At 34.3% G+C, this 19,523-nt stretch overlaps 1 protein-coding gene across 2 annotated transcripts; it reads left to right on the top strand.

Annotated features, from left to right (window-relative positions):
- Positions 1–5,827: 5,827 nt before the first annotated feature.
- LOC127902145 (putative disease resistance protein RGA1) lies at positions 5,828–10,029 on the top strand. Of its 2 annotated transcripts, XR_008054680.1 has the most exons (3): positions 5,829–9,251; positions 9,407–9,486; positions 9,677–10,029. XR_008054680.1 is itself a non-coding variant. In XM_052440837.1 (2 exons), the coding sequence occupies exon 1, from the start codon at positions 6,327–6,329 to the stop codon at positions 9,204–9,206; it is 2,880 nt and encodes a 959-aa protein (XP_052296797.1). In that variant the 5' UTR covers positions 5,828–6,326; the 3' UTR covers positions 9,207–9,251; positions 9,677–10,029. The 2 variants fall into 2 exon arrangements, 1 of the variants encoding a protein (XP_052296797.1); XM_052440837.1 differs by lacking the exon at positions 9,407–9,486 and having other exon boundaries at positions 5,828–9,251.
- Positions 10,030–19,523: the final 9,494 nt, after the last annotated feature.

Here is a 19,523-nt window from a genome sequence, read left to right as displayed (position 1 = left end):
ACCTGAGATTGGGGCATATGAGTGTTAAGGGATTAAAAGAGCTTGAAAAACAAGGAGTTCTGGGAAAAGATAAGATAGAAGAGTTAAATTTTTGTGAAGATTGTGTCTTTAGGAAGTCCACAAGAAACAATTTCAAAAATTCAACAAGCAAATCTATTAGCATCGTAGACTACATACACTCTGATCTCTAGGGACCTGTACAGACCAGTTCATTAGGTGGAAATAACTATTTTTTGTTAGTGATTGATGATTATTCGAGGAAGGTTTGGGTCTATGTACTGAAACACAAAGATCAAGTCTTTAGCAAATTTAAAGAATGGAAAACCATAGTTGAAAATCAAACTGGAAAAAAGGTAAAGAAATTGAGAACAGATAATAGACTTGAGTTCTGCAATCAGAAATTTGACAGCTACTGTGCAAATGAAAGGATAGCAAGGCACAAAACAGTGAGGTTAACACCTCAGCAAAATGGATTGACAGAAAGAATGAACAGAACCTTAATGGATAAGGTGAGGTGTATGCGGATGCAAGCACAACTTCTAAAAAGTCTCTGGTGAATTTGAATCCCTCTGCTGCTCTGGACTTTAATACTCCATTTGAAATGTGGCATGGGAAACCAGCAAGCTATGCCAATCTCAAAGTGTTTGGATGCCCTGCTTATGCACATGTTAATCAAGGGAAGCTAGCACCAAGGGCTCTTAAAGGTCAATTCCTAGGCTATCCTGATAGAGTTAAAGGATATAAACTATGGTGTACTGATCTAGAACCTCCAAGATGCGTAATAAGCATAAATGTGGTGTTTAATGAGAAAGTTGTTTTGGAGATTAGAAAGGATACTGGGGTTAAAACTCAGAGACCTCAAAAACAAGATAAAATCCAATTTGAGGTGGAGCATTCTGGTTCAAAGAAATCTAAGAAAGATGAAAATTCATATCAAGATAGTGAAGATCATGATGAATGTAATGACCTTCAACCACAATCTCAAAGGCAGACTCAAGTACAAGGTTATTAGCTAACAAAAGACAGAGAAATGAGACAAACCAGACCACCACAGAGATATGGATATGCTGATCTGATAGCATATGCACTAGCTACTTCCCATGACATTGATGCAGATGAACCCAAGAGTTATGCTTAAACAATTCAAAGCTCAAACAAATCAGAATGGCAGAAAGTTATGAATGAAGAGATAGCCTCTCTTAAGAAGAATAACACTTGGAAATTAGTTGAGAAGCCTGGTAACAGAAGGACAGTGGGTTGCAAGTGGATTTTCATAATCAAAGAAGGCCTAACAGCTAGTGAACCTAGGAGGTATAAGGCTAGGCTTGTGGCTAAGGGGTATACTCAAATGGAAGAAGATGACTTTAAAAAGGTGTTCTCCCCTATGGTCAGACATGCTTCCATAAGGGTGCTATTAGCATTGACTGCAGTCCATGACTTAGAGCTTGATCAACTCGATGTCAAGACTGCATTCTTATATGGAAGACTACATAAAGAAATTCTTATGACTCAACCTGAGGGCTATGTGGATTCTGAAAACCAAACCATGTTTGCTTGTTAAAAAGATCATTCTATGGGCTAAAGCAATCTCCAAGGTAATGGTATTTCAGGTTTGATAAGTTCATGTTGTCATATGGATACCTGAGATGTAGTTTTGATTGCTGTATATATTACAAGCTAATAAATTCAAGTCTCTACATATACATGTTACTATATGTAGATAACATGTTGGTTGCCTGTAAATCAAGAGAGAAAATTGAAGCTTTGAAGAATTTGTTGAGTTCTGAACTTGATATGAAAGATTTGGGGTCAGCAAAGAAGATTCTGGGTATGGAAATCAAGAGGAACAGAAGCAAAGGCATTATGTTCCTTTCTAAGGAAAAATATATGAGAAGGGTACTGAAAACCTTTGGAATGACCTCATGTAAACTTGTGATGACTCTATTTGGCAGCACATTTTAAGCTCTCCTGTCAACAATGTCCAAAAACAGAAGAAGAGAAGTTAGAAATGGCTAAAATCCCCTATGCTAATGCAATTGGTTGCATGATGTATGCTATGGTCCTAACTAGACCAGATATCTCATATGCTCTAAGTGTAGCAAGCAGATATATGGTGTCTCCTGGAAAAGAACATTGAAGGGCTATAAAATGGGTGATGAAATACCTAAGTGGAACCCTGAACCATGGGCTGGTTTATGGAAGATCAAAGAGCAAGTCTAATGGGATATGTGGATTTGTTGATTCTGACTTTGCAGGGGACTTAGATAGAATAAGGTCTCTCACAGGGTATTTGTACATGCTGGATGACTGCTTGATTAACTAAAAGGCACGTCTTCAACATGTTGTTGCATTATCAACAACAAAAGCTGAGTATACAGCAACTACTGAAGCAGTAAAGGAAGCCTTGTGGTTGAAAGGCTTGATATCTGAACTATGAGTGAATCAGAAGATTGTAGATGTATTTTGTGATAGCTCAAGTGCCATTTACTTGAGTAAAAACCCAGCTCACCATGAGAAAACAAAGCACATTGACATCAAGCTGCACTTAATAAGAAATGTAGTTTACTTGGGTGTGGTCAGAATGGTAAAGATACATACAGATAGAAACCCTGCTGACATGTTAACTAAAGTAGTCACTATAGCTAAGTTCAAGGTTTGCTTGGACATAGCTGGTCTTGGCTGCTATTAATTCATTATAGAATGGAGGGGATAATTAGGGGTGATTTGTTTCAAGGTGGAGAATTGTTGTTTGTGAAAGCAAATTCAGAAAAATAAAACAGCAGAAGACCTTGCGTTTAGAGCTGAAATCACTTAAAGCTCAACGATAGGAATACATGCGTTTTGAGGAGCAAAACAAACACTCTTCTGAACGACATATGAGCTTGCCATTTAACCTTAAGTGAAGCATGCGCGTATCACGTGCTTGGATCCAGCTCACAAGGTTCGTTAAAAGCTGTTAACACATGAGGAACTCACGTGAGTTACTGGGGAATTTCTGGGTTCGTTATGAGGCTGTTATCAAGTAGCTGATGTGGAAACAACAGATTGGAGTAGAGAGAGAGCTGTAGAGAGAGAGAGATGACTGGTATAAATAAGCAATCCAGATCTTTTGTGTAAACTAACAACATTACTCTGTAAATCATCTTGATAATCAAAATATATGATATTTGCCCTCCCATGGATGTAAGCTAGAGAAATCTAGCTGAACCACGTAAAATCTCTCTTGTTCTTTGTTTGTTCTACATCTTTTGGTTTCTTAAATTCAATTGGTTAATAGTATTAGTCTAGTTCCATTGATTCATCTTAGTCAAAGTTCTTCAGTCGTCAATCTTGGAGCATCTTGATTGTTTGGTTGGTGATCTTGGGCAGGATCTAAGGTTGCTTAATCTGTTTATAGCACATTAGGTCCAACAAATGGTATCAGAGCTAGACCCTAGCAGCCGGAATATGGTGGTGGAACAACTCAGGTGTGTCGGACGAAAGGACCGGAGTCCGGCGGTGGTTTCGTCCGGGGGAGGATTGTTGAGTTGTGTCACACATTGGCTAGTAAATGGGAGATATTTGGGTTTATATGGTGGTAGGTTACTTCACCTAAAATGCTAGTCTTTTGGGTTGAATACCTAGAAATCTTATGTTAAGTCCCCCAACATTTACAAACTTTATTTTTAAATTTTAGTGAATTTACTTCTCTCCATGAGAATAATTGAATAGTATCATATGTTACGTTATATTTGTTAAACTGGCCAAGTTTATAACAGCTATGTCCAAAGCCACGAGCTAAAGATATCATATTCTGGAAAGGAAACAAAATTACTAAAAATTCGACATTAATAAATATATATTAAAATTGATTAATTTCATGTAGTAAATGAATCAACTATGCATAGATTGTGTGATCGATCGGAGGATAACTGGAATGGTGCAAGAGAGACTAGAGAGTTATTAATCAAATTGTTTGGTTTAATTACGCTTTCTCACTGCTAGTGCTATCTACTCGTAATCAATTTCCTAATAATGTTTCAATTACAACAAAGTCGTTATGAAAAAAATTACTGTGTTGCTCGATCCTTTTTTGTTTTTTAAATGCGTCATGTCAAACTGATTTGTTGGGCATGTTGTTATTGAGATTTTTAAAACAATATTATTTTTTGAACAGGGGAATTACCGAAGGGCAGAGCAGAGCTTTTGAATTCGAGTCTAAAACAACTACTTGATAACAAGAATGTCAATTAATTGGTAATAAATACTGACATCTGTTATGTCATCCGCAATGATCGTCATTTCCTGATGTTCAATTACAAAGTCATCAAACGACTATGTATTCCTTATTATTTATTTTATAAACAATTACTGATTTGTTTTTTTTTTTTTTTTGTCTTATCCACGAGGTATCCTGGGGAGGGCCCCAACTGTGGGAGGCACCTTTAAGCCCGTACCACAACCCAGACTAGAAGTCCCCGCTCGAACCGGGAGGCACAGGTTCTCCCAACAAAGGCGACTTCCCTGCGACTCGAACTGGGGAGCAAACCCAGTCAAGCCACTTAAGGGGACTCCATTGCCAGTGGAGCCAACACTTTGTTGGTAATTACTGATTTGTTAATTGGGCATGCAGTTATTAGATTTTTAAAACAATAATTAGAAGATATCAGCAGTTTTAAGTATCTTCTAAGAAAAATTACAAAGTTACAGTATGGGGGAAAACAAAAATCTTCTAAGTTTGAAAATTATTGACGGTTTTCGTCTGCAAGCAACTTTCAGGAATCTTCAAGTTGTTATTGTGCTCCATCAAAAAGAAAATTAAGCGCTGATCGTTCAAACGTTCAAATCACTTGAAAATGAATTTGAGAATCACACGTTAAACTTTAGCCTTCTACGCGGAATAATTAGAAATATAGCTGTATGGGTCCATGAATTATTATATCTTTGATAATATTCACGTGTTGCAATTATATGGTAGTTCACAATGACAATCAACCCATCGTTCTCATATTTAGATGCCATGAATAGAACAAACAAAAGGTTTTGTCTTTTTTCTGCATTACAATTTTTACTTTTTATTTTCGTTTTGTAATATTTATGTCACTTTATTACAAATTGATTTTTTTAAAAAGTTTATATTAAATTTTGAAATGATTAGAAATAGAAAATTATGTGAATATTCAGCTCTAGATTGATCATTTTATACTTAATGAGAAATAACTGATGATGAATTGTCGTCTATTATTGTTGAAAAACTAGTAGAAAAGATTATTTGATTTTTCACACTTCACAATCAAAGTTAGAGATTAAACTCTAAACTCCCACTATCAGAAATCTGCTAAAATGACAAAATCTAAATAAAGTGGTTCGATATGAATCTTAGAATATTATGTGGCAGCGTTTTCATAGTTTAATTGTATGTTCATTCTCTCCTTCCAACTAATTATGCAAAACGAGTCAAATTTTGATGAAAAAAAAAAGAAGAAAATAAGAAAGAGATGGTCAAGGTATTTCTAAGCTAATAATACACGTATAATTATCTAACAACTTGTTCAATTATTTAAAAAGAAATCATAGAAAACTTTGTCAAGTTCATATACTGCGTGAATCGCCGATGTAGGACCTAACAAGATATTATTTCGTGTCCACAACTGTACGTCATTTTCACTCTTTGCTGGTATTTAAAAAAAAAAATTATATGTTCATTCTTTCCTTTCAAATTTAGAAAAAAAGTTTGCCGATGTAGGACCTAACAATATATAATTTCCTGCCCACAACTGTACGTCATTTTCACTCTTTGCTGGTAATTTTCACAAATCTAAATAAAGCGGTTCGATAAGAATCTTAGAATATTATGTGGCAGCGTTTTCATAGTTTAATTATATGTTCATTCTTTCCTTTCAACTAATTATGCAAATGAGTCAAATTTCAAAAAAAAAAAAAAAGAAAATCAGAAAGAGATGGTCAGGGTATTTCTAAGCTAATAAAACACGTATAATTCAGATCAAACAATCTAAAAATTATCAAGTTCATGGGTGATTGTGAAGCAAATGCTTCCAAATCTCAATATGACGACACGATCACAAATATTATCTAACAATTTTGTCAAGTTCACAAATATTACTATTAAAAAAAAAAATAGTAATAATAATAACAGTAGCTTCTTTCACAAGGGCTGAAATGAAATATTTCTAAATTGGAATTTTGCTTGCAGTACTATAAGAATTGAAAGAATACGGCTGCATTTTCACCACATTATCAGCTCCTTCATTTCTTTCAGCATTAGCTACTTACTTTTGCAACAATTCACCATCAATTTCTTCTCTCTCTCTTTTTTCTTTTTCACCATGGTTGATGCGATCCTTTCCCCTATCTTGGAGCAGCTGACTTCAATGGCTGTCGATGAGGCAAAGGAACAAGTGAGGCTGGAAACGGGCGTCGGAAAGGAAGCGGAGAAGCTGACCCGCAAACTCCGAACCATTCAAACTGTGCTCCATGATGCTGAAAAAAGGCAAATAAAGGAGGAAACAGTCAGACTCTGGCTCAATCAACTCAGAGACGCATGTTACGACATGGAAGATGTGTTGGGTGAGTGGAACACTGCAAGGCACAAACTGCAGATCGATGGAGTGGATGATCATGAGAATGATGCTCTCGTTCCTAAGAAGAAGGTATGTTCCTTCTTTCCTGCTGCCTCTTGCTTTGGCTGCAAACCTATTTTTTTACGTCGTCGCGTTGCTCTCAAGATGAAAGACATCAATGAAACTCTTGATGATATTGCCAAACAAAAAGCCGAGTTTGGTTTTGCTGTGAATGTTATTAACAGTAATGAGAGAGCGGATCAACGAGTACCAAGTATCTCCTTAATTGATGAGTCCGAGATATTTGGTAGAGAAACACAGAAGAACGATCTGGTTAATAAGCTGTTATGTGAGAGTAGTGAAGAGCAGAAAGGCCCCTGTGTCATCTCACTTGTTGGGATGGGAGGCATAGGCAAAACTACTCTTGCTCAATTAGCCTACAACAACGATGATGTTAAAAATCATTTTGAGAAAAGAATATGGGTCTGTGTGTCAGACCCGTTTGATGTGTTCAGAATCGCCAGAGCAATCATTGAGGCTCTAACAGGTTCTGCCCCTAACTTTGGTGAGTTTCAATCTCTCATGCAACATGTTCAAGGATGTGTTGAAGGCAAGAAATTTCTTCTTGTCTTAGACGACGTGTGGAATAAAGATGACTCTAAATGGGAACCATTCTACAATTGTTTAAAAATCGGTTTCCACGGAAGTAAAATTTTAATTACTACACGTGATGAAACAACTGCCCATATTATGAAATCAACTGACATTATCCCAATTGCTGTTTTGTTTGAAAAGGAATGCTGGTCAATATTTGAGTCAATAGCATTTTTCGGCAAGTCCATGGAGGGATGTGAGAATTTAAAAAAAATTGGTCGAGAAATTGTAGGAAAATGCAAGGGCTTACCTTTAGCTGTAAAGACCATCGGTAGTCTTTTAAGGTCTAAAAACACTGAAGAAGAATGGCAAAATATTTTAAAGAGTGAGATATGGGATCACGAAGTGGTTGAGAGAGGTCTATTGGCCCCTCTGTTGTTGAGTTACAATGAATTGCCCTCTAAGGTAAAACATTGTTTCTCATATTGTGCTGTTTTTCCGAAAGACCTTGAAATATGGAAGTATGAGTTAATTAAACTATGGATGGCTCAAGGTTACCTTAATGAGAAAGGAAACAAAGAGATGGAGGACATAGGTGAAGAGTATTTCAACATTTTAGCTAGTAGTTCATTTTTTCAAGAGTTCGAAACAGATGTTGATGGTAAAGTCTATAAGTGCAAAATGCACGATTTAGTGCACGACCTTGCCCAATTTATATGCAGGAATGCATGTTTAACAGTGAAAATTCCTGGTGGTGAAGAGTCAATTATGAGTTCCTTTGAGCAGAAAAAAGTTGTTCATTTAAGGTTAACTATAGACGAGGGGACTTCAGTCCCGATAGCCATTTGGAATAATGTTAAGAGAATGAGACGATTGCGTAGCCTCTTGGTTGAAGGTGGTGATTATTCATGGTCTAGCAAAGTTTTACCTCAATTATTTGATAAATTAACTTGTTTAAGGGTATTAACATTAGGGGCGCATATATGGGGTCATAATTTCATCAAAAAAATTCCAAAAAATATAGAAAAATTGTTACATCTGAAATACCTTAGTTTGTGCGGTCAAAGGGAGATAGAAAAATTACCCGAGACGTTGTGTGAGTTGTATAATTTAGAACGTTTAGATGTTAATAATTGTCGAAATCTTAGAGAATTACCTAGAGGGATTGGGAGGTTAAGAAAGCTGATGTATTTACACAATGCGCGGACTGCATCTTTAAGATACTTGCCGGTAGGGATTGGGGAATTAATCAGGCTTCGGGAAGTGAGAGAGTTTGTTGTGGGCGGACGGTATGACAGAGCATGTAGCCTTGGGTCTCTTAAAAAGCTTAACCTCCTTCGACAACAATGTAGTATACGTGGGCTGGGTGGTGTGTCAGATGCGGGGGAGGCTAGAAGGGCTGAACTTGAGAAAAAGAAATATCTCGTTGAGTTGGAACTTCAATTTGATCAAGCTGGGAGGAGGAAGAATGAGGAGGATGAAGATGAACGGCTTCTTGAAGCCTTGGGACCACCTCCTAATTTAAAGAGGTTAGAGATATATCAATACAGAGGGAGGAGGAATGTTGTTCCCATAAATTGGTTCATGTCGTTAACCAACTTAAGGGATTTATATCTCTGCAATTGCAGAAATTGTGAGCATTTGCCTCCTTTGGGAAAATTGAAATCCCTTGAATCTCTTCTTATTTTTGGAATGAAAAGTGTGAAAAGAGTGGGTAATGAATTTCTGGGAGTAGAAAGTGATACGGATGGCTCCTCAGTTATTGCCTTTCCCAAATTGAAAAAGCTTATGTTTAAAGTTATGAGCGAACTGGAAGAGTGGGATTTCGGGACTGCAATAAAGGGAGAAATCATAATCATGCCACGTCTTTCTTTCTTGGAAATTGGTTGTTGCCGTAAATTAAAAGCACTGCCCGATCACCTTCTTCAGAAGTCAACGCTCCAGAGATTGGAGATTTGGGGGGAATGTCCTGTTTTAAAAGACCGTTGCAGAAAGGAGACAGGAGAGGACTGGCCTAAGATACGCCACATTCCCGAAATCTCCATTGGCTGAAAGCGCGCGGCTGCAATTACAAATTACAATCACCCCCGGCCACGGGTAACTTCTTTCTTTCTAGATCTTCTATTTTACTTAAAAAAAATTAATTAGTTGTTATTTTTTTTAATCCAATTTAGAAATTAATTATTATAAGTGTGTCGTCAATTCCTTTGCTCTCTGCTTAATGAAATATTAAAGAAACTTTTCATTTTCAGCCAATTAATTAACAAAATATTAATTAAGAGCGGATCGAAAACAGACAGACGTGAGAGTGCATGAGATGAAATTAACTCTGGTTAGTAATTGCATATGCTTTCCTTCTCATTTGCTCTCTACTCTTCTTCATTAATTTGCTGATGCATGTCCAGTTATTTATATATATATATAAAATTATGATTAGATATAATTACGTCACCAAACCATTATAATTAGATATATTTGTCTAACTGATTAATTTGTTTTGTTGGGGAAAACAATATTTTCAGCCAAAAAAGGAATTACGTAAATGGCGTAGCAGAGAAGGAATTGGGGGACGGGCGCGGCGCGTGCTTTTTTAATCTGCTATGTATGTTTTCAGTATTCAGCAATTTGTTTGTTTTGTTTTGTTTTGTTTTTTGTGAGCCTCGTGTTTGTAAAGAGAATGAATAAGGAAAAGCACATGACAGAAAGAGCTCTTCTGGGGGTTGATTGGTTTAGAGTGTTAAGATTGGTGTTTCTTTTCGTTTTATTTGCATCTGAGAGCTTATTACTATTTGTACAATTTTTCATTACATAGTGGATTATCGGTATTACTACCCGTGGATGTAGGCATATTAATTAATATGTCGAACCACGTAAATTTTTTTGCCTTGTATGTGTTTATCACATTATTTAATTATCATAACCAAACTCTATAAAAAATGGTGAAATTAAAAATTTTAATTTTGCATGGGATCATAATTTAAAAATAACATACCTACAATGATCATAACATAAAATTTATATAAAAATAAGTCAAGTTTAGTTATTAGTTTGTTCGATAGCAAAATTTTTATCCAAAACAAAATAAATAAATACCCACAAACTATTAAACATACCAGTAAATGTAACATTCATTTAATAAAACAAATTTCAAATTACCTTGGCAAAACTTTTTTAAAATGATGTCATGAAGCTTAGAATATACATGCATCATGATAAGGTTCTGAGGACCGTACCTCGTATTGAAAAAATCACTGAAGTAAAGCTCTGGTGGCTGATCAAATTATGTTGATCAAATTATTATTATTATTATTATTATTTATAAAATGACTGACGGCATAATTCCAAAACTAGGGTGCATGTTCTACCAAACTTTCCCTGCTCTATTCCTTTCTCCATTAAAAACTTTTATTTATTTTTTTCAAAATTGTTTCCAATGCAAAATTTTTATTATTTTGAATAGTAGTATGCATTTGTATAAGTAACATTTATAAATTTTTTTCTATACGTTTATTTTATGAATGAAGCGAACTTATATTACAAATGGATTTGATTTTACTTTGAATTTTCTATTAAATATCAAATACCAAAAATACGTATTTATATGTTAACAAAAAAAAAAAAAGACACTCAATTTTTTTCTCATGTTTGATTTCCGGTACTTATAACAAAACAATAAATAGAATCTCATTCCTCTCTCTAATTATTCCATTTGTTTCTCCTTTTATTTCTCTATTCCTGTCCAATTTTCCAACCAAATATCATCTGAAAGGGTAGATGCTTACTCATGATCATATCACGGGGATCATTTAGCAAGATACCGTATATATATATATTGCAAATGGGCATCACATAAGAAAATAATTAATGATTTTCAGTCCTCAAAAAAAAAAAAAAAAGGCAAAATTATCTTGACACTTTATAAGTGGGGAAATTATGCACATTTTTAGAGAAGTAAAGAATTTATTTTAACCATGAACAGAATCAATTATTGACAAAACTAGAAGGAATGAAACTAAATTGTTATTTGGAACCGCTACAAAATTGGGTTTTTTGACAGAATAATTTTGTCACAGATCATGTTATTGACATAATTTTATTCCGTCCAAAAAGTCCTTGTAAGAATATAGATTAATGACAAAATATTTCTGTCAAGGAATTGTGTTACAACTCTTTATTTACATGGAATCTGACGTGGCAAATGACATGGCATCTCAATTTGTAAACATGGCATTTGAGATGGCAAATAAGTTTTATGCTTACATGACATTTTATGCTGAGTCATTTTTTTGAGCTTAATTTATGTCAAAAATTTAGGTAATATTATTATTATTATTATTAATCTTAAAATAATTAATTTGTTCTTTTCAATTACCAACAACCCTTATTTTTGTAGTTCCCTTACGATTATAAAATCATTTTTATCCATTAAATATTTTTAAAAACCACAATGCAATTTAAAAATATTTCAACTATTCTGTTATTAAATATTTGCTGATATCATAAAAAATTACATACATTTTGTCGCAAGTTAACGTAAAGAAAATTTCTTTTTGCCAGAACCATAAATCATTGGAGATTACAATCCTCTCCCGACGCCAATTACATCGCTTTAAAAGGAACAATTACATTTGCTCAAATTGAATCTAAAGACATGCTCAATACTAAAATCTCAACAGCTCACATAATCAGCAACAATGCTTGAACCTGAAGGCATAACCAAAATCTTAGCAAGTTGAATCCGCAGGCATGACAGAAAATTGCATCAACACTTCTCCAATATCTTAGCAAGTTGAATCTAATGCCATACGTCTTTTAAAAGTAAATATTACATAGTATTTAGGTTTAGGCCAATTAACCTATTCTAATTTCATCATGAGAATTAGATTTAATGAATGTTATAAAACATTGTCAAGCCTATACTACATGTTAAAAAAAAATCTATTGAAAATAACACATGGCATTATAACAAACACCTGGTGTACAAATTTTAAATTGTTATTTAAATTTTAACATTCATTAAATCTTGTAAAAATTGCAATCGCGACTCATTAAACAATCACAATAAGAAAGATTGCAACCAAAAAAAATAATCTTGTAAATACAGTCAATATCGAAGACAATTATGCAAACAAGCGAATATTATTATTCATATATCATAATTTTTAATAAAAGTAAACAGAGACCGTAAATTATAATGTAGAAAGCGTGATTAAATTTATAATAAACAAAGAACAAAGTAAAGTAAACGGCTTATTTCTGAGGACTAGATCAAGAAAAATAAATTTTTTACGTCACTTTGAGAGAGAGAGAGAGAGAGAGAGAGAGAGAGAGCCGAAGAGCCAAAGAGGAAGGCGAAATGCGAGAAAGAGAAGGCGAGAGGTGTGAGATTCCTTCCAGGCTTTCAATTTCAGAATGTTTTTGTGTTAATTTTCTTTCAGCGGCACATAAAATAAAAAGGGGAACGAAGAGAGGAATTTTGAATTATTTTGATTTGGCGCACTTTTTGGGCGCCCATTCTGCCACTATTTGATATTTTAATTGTAAAACGTCAGGTTTATACTTTAATTTTTTAAAACCTTTTTCATTATATTTTATAAATTTATAATTTATAAGCTTTCTTATTAGATTACATATTGAAAGTTAATTAAAATTTAAAACTCTAAATATATGTTCTGGATAGGTTAAACAAATATTAAATGTGTATTTCAATTTAAAATAAAATATATATTCTCTTTTTTTTTTAGCACTTATTGGGTTTTTTTCACTGAGCTTAGGCTGAGTCCAACCTGAAACACTCAATCTCAAACTCGAGCCAAGATTTTCGAAAGACCCACCGAACATTTTAGATGACAAATTCTTATTGGTTGAGCATGCCTTCTTAATATGATGAGGTGGCAAACTTGGCAATCTAAGATAATTAAAATTGTAAATTTTGTTTGATAGAATTTTATCATTGTAAATTTTGTTTGATAGAATTTTATCATTGACTTTTTAAAGACATATTCACATCAGTTAAGTCATTGAAATCTTTTAAAATTATGTCATTTTCCAATGCCTACGTGGAATTACAAATTTAAAAAGAAAGTTCATTGATAAAATTATGTCAAACAAAATTAAAATATTTAAAACACATTTTTGTAAAATATTAAAAAGTGAGATTTTACTTAAACCTTTTGATAGTATTCTGTCAAAAATCACTGAACTTACTATTTGTGACAGAATTTTGCAACTATTCTCTTATAGAAAGGCCTCTAAGGTTATGAAACGATTGTGTTTGCCACATCAGCAAAATAATATATTTGTCACAAAACTCTGACACATACATGACCACGTGAAAAAGCATTCTGTTAAAGAAATTCCGTTTTGTAGTAGGGAGATTAATCTTCGGCGCAATACATAATGTTGGAATATTTATCGGTCGTCATTTATTTCTTTCTATATTAATTTTGTTGGATTAGAAAGCAACCAATCAACTAATCTATATTAATTTTCAACTATCTATTAGTGTCTAAATTATACTCTCAATGACTTAGTTAAATAATTTTCCAGTACTTTTATTTAGTTAGCTAATAGATTTTGAATTTTAGGGGAGGTATGAGCTAAAAAAAATCGATTTAAATTTAATCTACTCTCCAATCTTTTAAAAAATGAACTTAAAGAAATACCTAGACTGTATATATCTATATATATATATAGAGAGAGAGAGAGAGAGAGAGAGACTAGAATATAAAAGAAACTTTTTATGTAGTGTTTAGCTTAAATAAGTATATTTTATTTACTTGTACTTTTTGTTATTATTTCAAAACCCTTATTCCTATGTAGTGTAAATTTTTGTGTAGTGTAAAATATTTTATTTATAATTTGACGGGTTTTGTTATCTTGCATAATAAGATAACAAATATAAAGTAAATAATTATTGTTTAATAAAAATCTAATGGCCGTGGAAATTTGTGAGAGAGTTGGAAATGGGTGACAAGTGTACCTTGTTATATAAGATTACAAGAGCATAATTTGACAACTTAGAAGTACATTTTAATCTTAATTAAAAAAAATGAAGTGCATTTAATAAATCTTGATGCGCGTGAAAATAAAATACCTACACATAAGAAAACAATTTGACAACGCTCAACGTGCTGCCATGCAATCTTAAAACAAAATGTCGACTCAAAACAAATCTTTCAACTTTCAACAAAGACGTGAAGCAAAATTCAATCAAATGGCTGCAGCTTCATCGTCATCTTCACCATCTGCGTCCAACAAACCCACAAATTTCAGTCAAAAGCTCTTCATGATCTCTCTTCTTCTCCTCTCCTTCTCGCTTTTCCTTGTCGCTTTGTCATTCAAACCTAAACAACAACCACATTTGGCTTACGAGCCAAATAATAAATATAATACTAACCACTTATTACACAGACCCAAATGGCTCGATATTATCGAAAAACACATCAAGGATCACAAAATTAAAGTTGGTTTAAAAAATTGAGGTACATTAATATTTATAAACGAGATTGTGGTTTCATCTCGTTTTGCTTATCACATAAATTTTTCTAATCCTAGCAAATAATCATTCAACGAGGTTTTTATTTTTTTTAATAAAATGACTAACGGTATAATTCCACAACTAGTGTGTGCATCTTCTACCAAACTTTCCCTGCTCAATTCCATTCTCCATTTATCACTTTTAGTCCTTAAAAAAAACAGATATGCAAAAGAATTTGTTCATATTACTATTTATTATGCACATTTTGAGAGAAGCAAAAGAATTTGTTCCGACCAAATGGCCAGATAAGTGTACACTTAACGAATGCACTGCAATCGCATTACGTTACAAGCACAAGTTATGTGATAATTATTCGGATATAATGTTACAGGTTTTCAAGGCATTTCAAAAAAATTTTTTGCAGCTAGGTAGGTGAGTGAGGTTGCTTCAAAGATCAAATTTTTGGCCTGCAGCACCGGACCACAGCAGTTGTCCTTGAGCTAAAGGTTTGAATGCTAAAGGTGTTAAAGATTGGTAACATCATGTTGCTAACATGTCTAACGATGTGTATGGCTTGGATTAAATCCTAACGGTTATGTTAAGTTTATGTTGATTTTTCATTTGGTAGTCATTCGGCTGATCAAATTATGTTTATGTTAGCTGTGGTACATTAGCATCTTCGTCGACTCTATTTACTGGCTTTGAGTGGCGATTCATGCTAGTTTCTTTAAAACCAATTACACCAATCACAAGACTACATTCATTTGGCTTTTAAGCTAGGTGATGAATTTTCAGGGCTCGCTCACTCAATCGGGAAGACCAATTTTGCCTTGGATTTGGTAGTTGGCCGTGGGTGTCTTTCTTTCCATTTGTCAAAACATTATCTTTTAAAGAGAAGAGTTGACACCTAGTAACTAGCCTTCTCAATACACATAAAATAGATACATAAAACCAAGGAAGGTTGAACAACAGAGTAGAGTAAAAGGTGTATGGAAATACACGAAGATCTAAGCAAGCAGATAGCAGGAGATTTATTGGCCTTTATAGACAGAAACTTCTAAGGTGGGCTTCAACCTTGCTTTCACACGTTAATTGTATTATTTGGATTTAAAATTCTTTGGTTAGTTAATTAGTTTTTCCCATTGCTCTGTACTCTTCATGTTCTGATGTTCAATTACAAATTCATGAAACCACTGATTTGCTGATTTCCTGTGTGGTTGATAATTTCACATGTCTAACTGATTGGTGGGCATGCATGCATATGCTACCGAGATTCTAAGGCGATATTTCTTAGCAGAGGAATTACGTATATACATGAGGGCAGTGTGGAGCAGGAATTGGTTTATTTTCATTTGTGCTTGTATTCTAGAGGGTTATTGTGAGGAGACCGGTGGTGTTCTTTATATATATACACTTGTTGGGGGAAAGCAATATTTTCAGGCGTATCAGAGCAGGAATTGAGATAGCCGCAAGCATGCATTGCGAATTTTAATCTGTATTCGTTTTTTGTTTTGTTCTTTTTTCTCTTTCAAATTCTTTTTGAGTCTTTGCAAAAATTGCCATCCCTTGAATATCTCTATATTTACAGACTGGAAAGTGCGAAAAGGGTGGACAATGAATGTTTGGGAACAGAGAGAGTGATGCTGATGATTCCATTGGCTCCTCAGCCTTTCCCAAATTGAAAGAGCTCATATTTGCAATGTACTGGAAGAGTGGAATTGCGAGACTGCAGTAAAGGGAGAAATCATGCCACATATTAGTGAAATGTGGACAAGGTATATATCTGTTAAAAGCACTGCTCCCTCACCTTTCTTCAGAAGACAAACACTGTGGAAATTTTGAATATTAGTGACTTTTCTCTTCTAGAAGAATGTTAAAGAAAGGAGACAGAAGAGAACTGGCCCAAAATATGCCACACTCCCACTCTCCCTGCATCAACACCGTGTAATTTATTTATCCTGCCCCCTTTTACTTTGTTGTTATATATTTTTAATCCAATTGAGAAATCGAAAAAACTAATATTTGTTGGCAATCCCTATCTTACATGCATGTAACATATTTGTTTAGCCATTTATGCAGGCCACAATTACAAGTTTATGCATTGAATGTTACTACTGTACAAGTACTAGATCATGATGAGGCCTAAGCATTGTAGGAGCCTAAGCTTTGTTATTGATTGCTGGACGTGTTGAATGAAAAAAGGGTAAAAAAAAAAAAACCAAGAGAAAAATGTATATATTGCATTGGATAGCTAGTCTGATATATTTATGTGGTGACAGAGACAGACACTGGTGCGCTTTACTGGGAACTCTAGTTAACTCTCTATTTCCTAATGATGGATTTTTAATGTTTAGAGCTAGAATTACAAAAGGAAAAGATTTCAACATTTTGGTTTAATCTTTGTTCGACCATTTTGGTTAACAGAGGATCAAGCTTTTACCTTAATTAACTCCAAAGAGAACCACGCTGAGTGGCTCCATATCAGGACCTGGGTAGGTCTGGTTATTTCTGCTACGGTGCTTTTGGTGAGCTAACTCAGAAATTGAGTAAATTGTGGATCAAATTTTATGTTATGTTAATTTCAGGAGTATGCAACTTTTTAATTTGTAATATCTCGAGTACTGATTAAATATCTAATTCCTGCAGCTTTATACACAAGTACGTTGATTAATTTTGCTACAAGATAGGTATCCACGACATCATCTACTATATATACATGATGGTCATAAGTGGGTTAATTCCTCTGATTTCTGCACTGGATGGAACCTTCCATTTTTGGCAAACTAATTCTCACTTGGAATGTCTAATTTCAAGCCAAGAACAGTATGTTTCTAGCTGGTGAAGTGTCTTGTGATATGGAAGACAGGAAGGGGCATGCAGTACTGAGATGAAACCAGAGGACAGGGTTCAGGAATGGTGCCAAAAAGGAAATCGAATTGGTTAGTTATGCTTTCTCATTGCTCGCTCCTAATCTTCTATTATAGATAATCATCAGTCCATTGTGTGGATGATTATTTTTGTAATGCGTCCAACTGAGACTGATTTATTGAGCACATTCAATTACTGAGATTTTTAAAGCAATATCTTTGAGCAGAGGAATTACGTTTCGGTAAGGGCATAGCAGAGCAGTAATTCAATTGAAATTAAGGGGTGACTCAAGACATTGGCAGGGGCAAGATTGGAGATGCCCTATTTTAGAAGAGCATTACAAGAAGGATACAGAGCCTTCAGGAATGCTAATGGGAAATAAACATGAGCAACTGGTAACTTCTTCTGCTGCTCCGTTTTACTCGTTTGTTATTTTGTAATCCAACTAAAGAGTAAATTTTTTTTTTACTTAATTAGTTTAACCATTTTGTAGGCACAAGCACATGAGTATACATTGAATGTTGGTCTTGATTACTTTATAGATTAATATGAACAAGCTAAGTGTCTGTGGGTACAAAACATGGATCCATTGAATATAGCGCTGTAGATTTTTTCTTTTTTTCTTTTTCCTAATTCCGGGCCCATTTCTGAATACTTGATAATTATTTGGATATAATGTTACAGATATTCAAGCCATGTCAAGAAATTTATTCGGAGCTAGTTGGTGAGAAAGGCTGCCTCAAAGATCGAATGTTTGAATGCTAAAGGTGTGAAGATTGGTAACATCACGTTACTTACATGTATACAAATAGATAACCCTCTGAAGTTATTAAATCTTGAATTTAAAGATTAGATATCTAATTACTTTACCTTTTAAAGTAGAAATTATTAATTACTTGATAAGTATGTTAAGTCTGCCAGAGATTACTTATATATGATACCATCTGCTGTGATGGAAATGAGTGTGTTAATTTCTCTTATTTCTGCACTGGAAGCGATTTTTTATTTTGAGCATACTGATAGTTTCTTCTGATGTATAAATTCAAGCCAAGATTGTCTTGCGGAATAAAAAACGTACGGGAAGAGAAAGAGTCCTGAGATGAAAGCGATCAGAAGAATCGAATTGGTTAGTTAATTACATTTTCCCATTGCTTTCCGCTCTTCATTTTTTGATAAATTTCAAAGTAGTGCAGGTATTTTTGGTAATTTCCCTATTTTAAAACTAACATCTTTTATGATTGGCTGTTACAAATTCAGCTTTCTTGGAGGTTCCAAGATATAAGCTTCTGTGATGACACAGGGCAAGCAAGCTGACGTGACAGGGTATCATAAGGGGCATCACAAATTGGCTTTGCCATTTGTCACGTGGAGCATATGATTCCAATCAGGTGCTTTCTTGAACAGCAAGAAAGCAGAGTTCTAAAAGAAGCTTGAAAGGCTTGTGCGACTCGAAGTAGACCTGGATGAGGAATAGTGTGAGAGCTCTCGTAACCCCTAGCAAAGAGAGTTTCCTCGTGAATTCCTTGGTCGATTAATAAAGCATGCACATAGCTAAGGCCTAAAGTGTTTGTCTCCTTGGATGTAGGCACTAGGCTTAGAGAAGCTAAACCATGTGAAATAATAGTGTTAATTATTTCTCCTCTTTTGTGTGTTCTTGACTTGTTTGCTCTGTGCGTTATTCTTCGTTAGTGTTCTTCGGCCATGTTCGGCTATAGGAAAAATTTCAAGTGCTCAAATGAGTTAAGCTAAATGTTAATAAACTATAACATCTATGCATGATTTAAATTCTTCCACTAAGAAAAGTTTGATCCATGTTTCTCTATCCTCATTGTTAGGAAATTGGTGGGTGAACCAGGACCGCAGCTAAAATAAAATTGGAAGAAATAAAGAATAAGCACAAAAGAAAATACCAGAAATTACGTGGTTCGGCTTTTAGCCTACGTCCACGGGCGAAGACAAAAAGAAATATTATACTAGTGAAAAGGAGTTACAAGTATTGTAGTATTTTAGCTCACTACCCA

Source organism: Citrus sinensis, chromosome 5, assembly GCF_022201045.2.
Source record: "Citrus sinensis cultivar Valencia sweet orange chromosome 5, DVS_A1.0, whole genome shotgun sequence".
NCBI classification, from domain to species: Eukaryota; Viridiplantae; Streptophyta; class Magnoliopsida; order Sapindales; family Rutaceae; genus Citrus; species Citrus sinensis.
Note: the sequence above shows the minus strand (reverse complement) of the source record. Positions and strands in the feature narration are given on the sequence as shown.

Coding starts and splice junctions, on each gene's coding strand:
- LOC127902145 (XM_052440837.1), top strand. CDS start 6,327: ATGGTTGATGCGATCCTTTCCCCTATCTTGGAGCAGCTGACTTCAATG.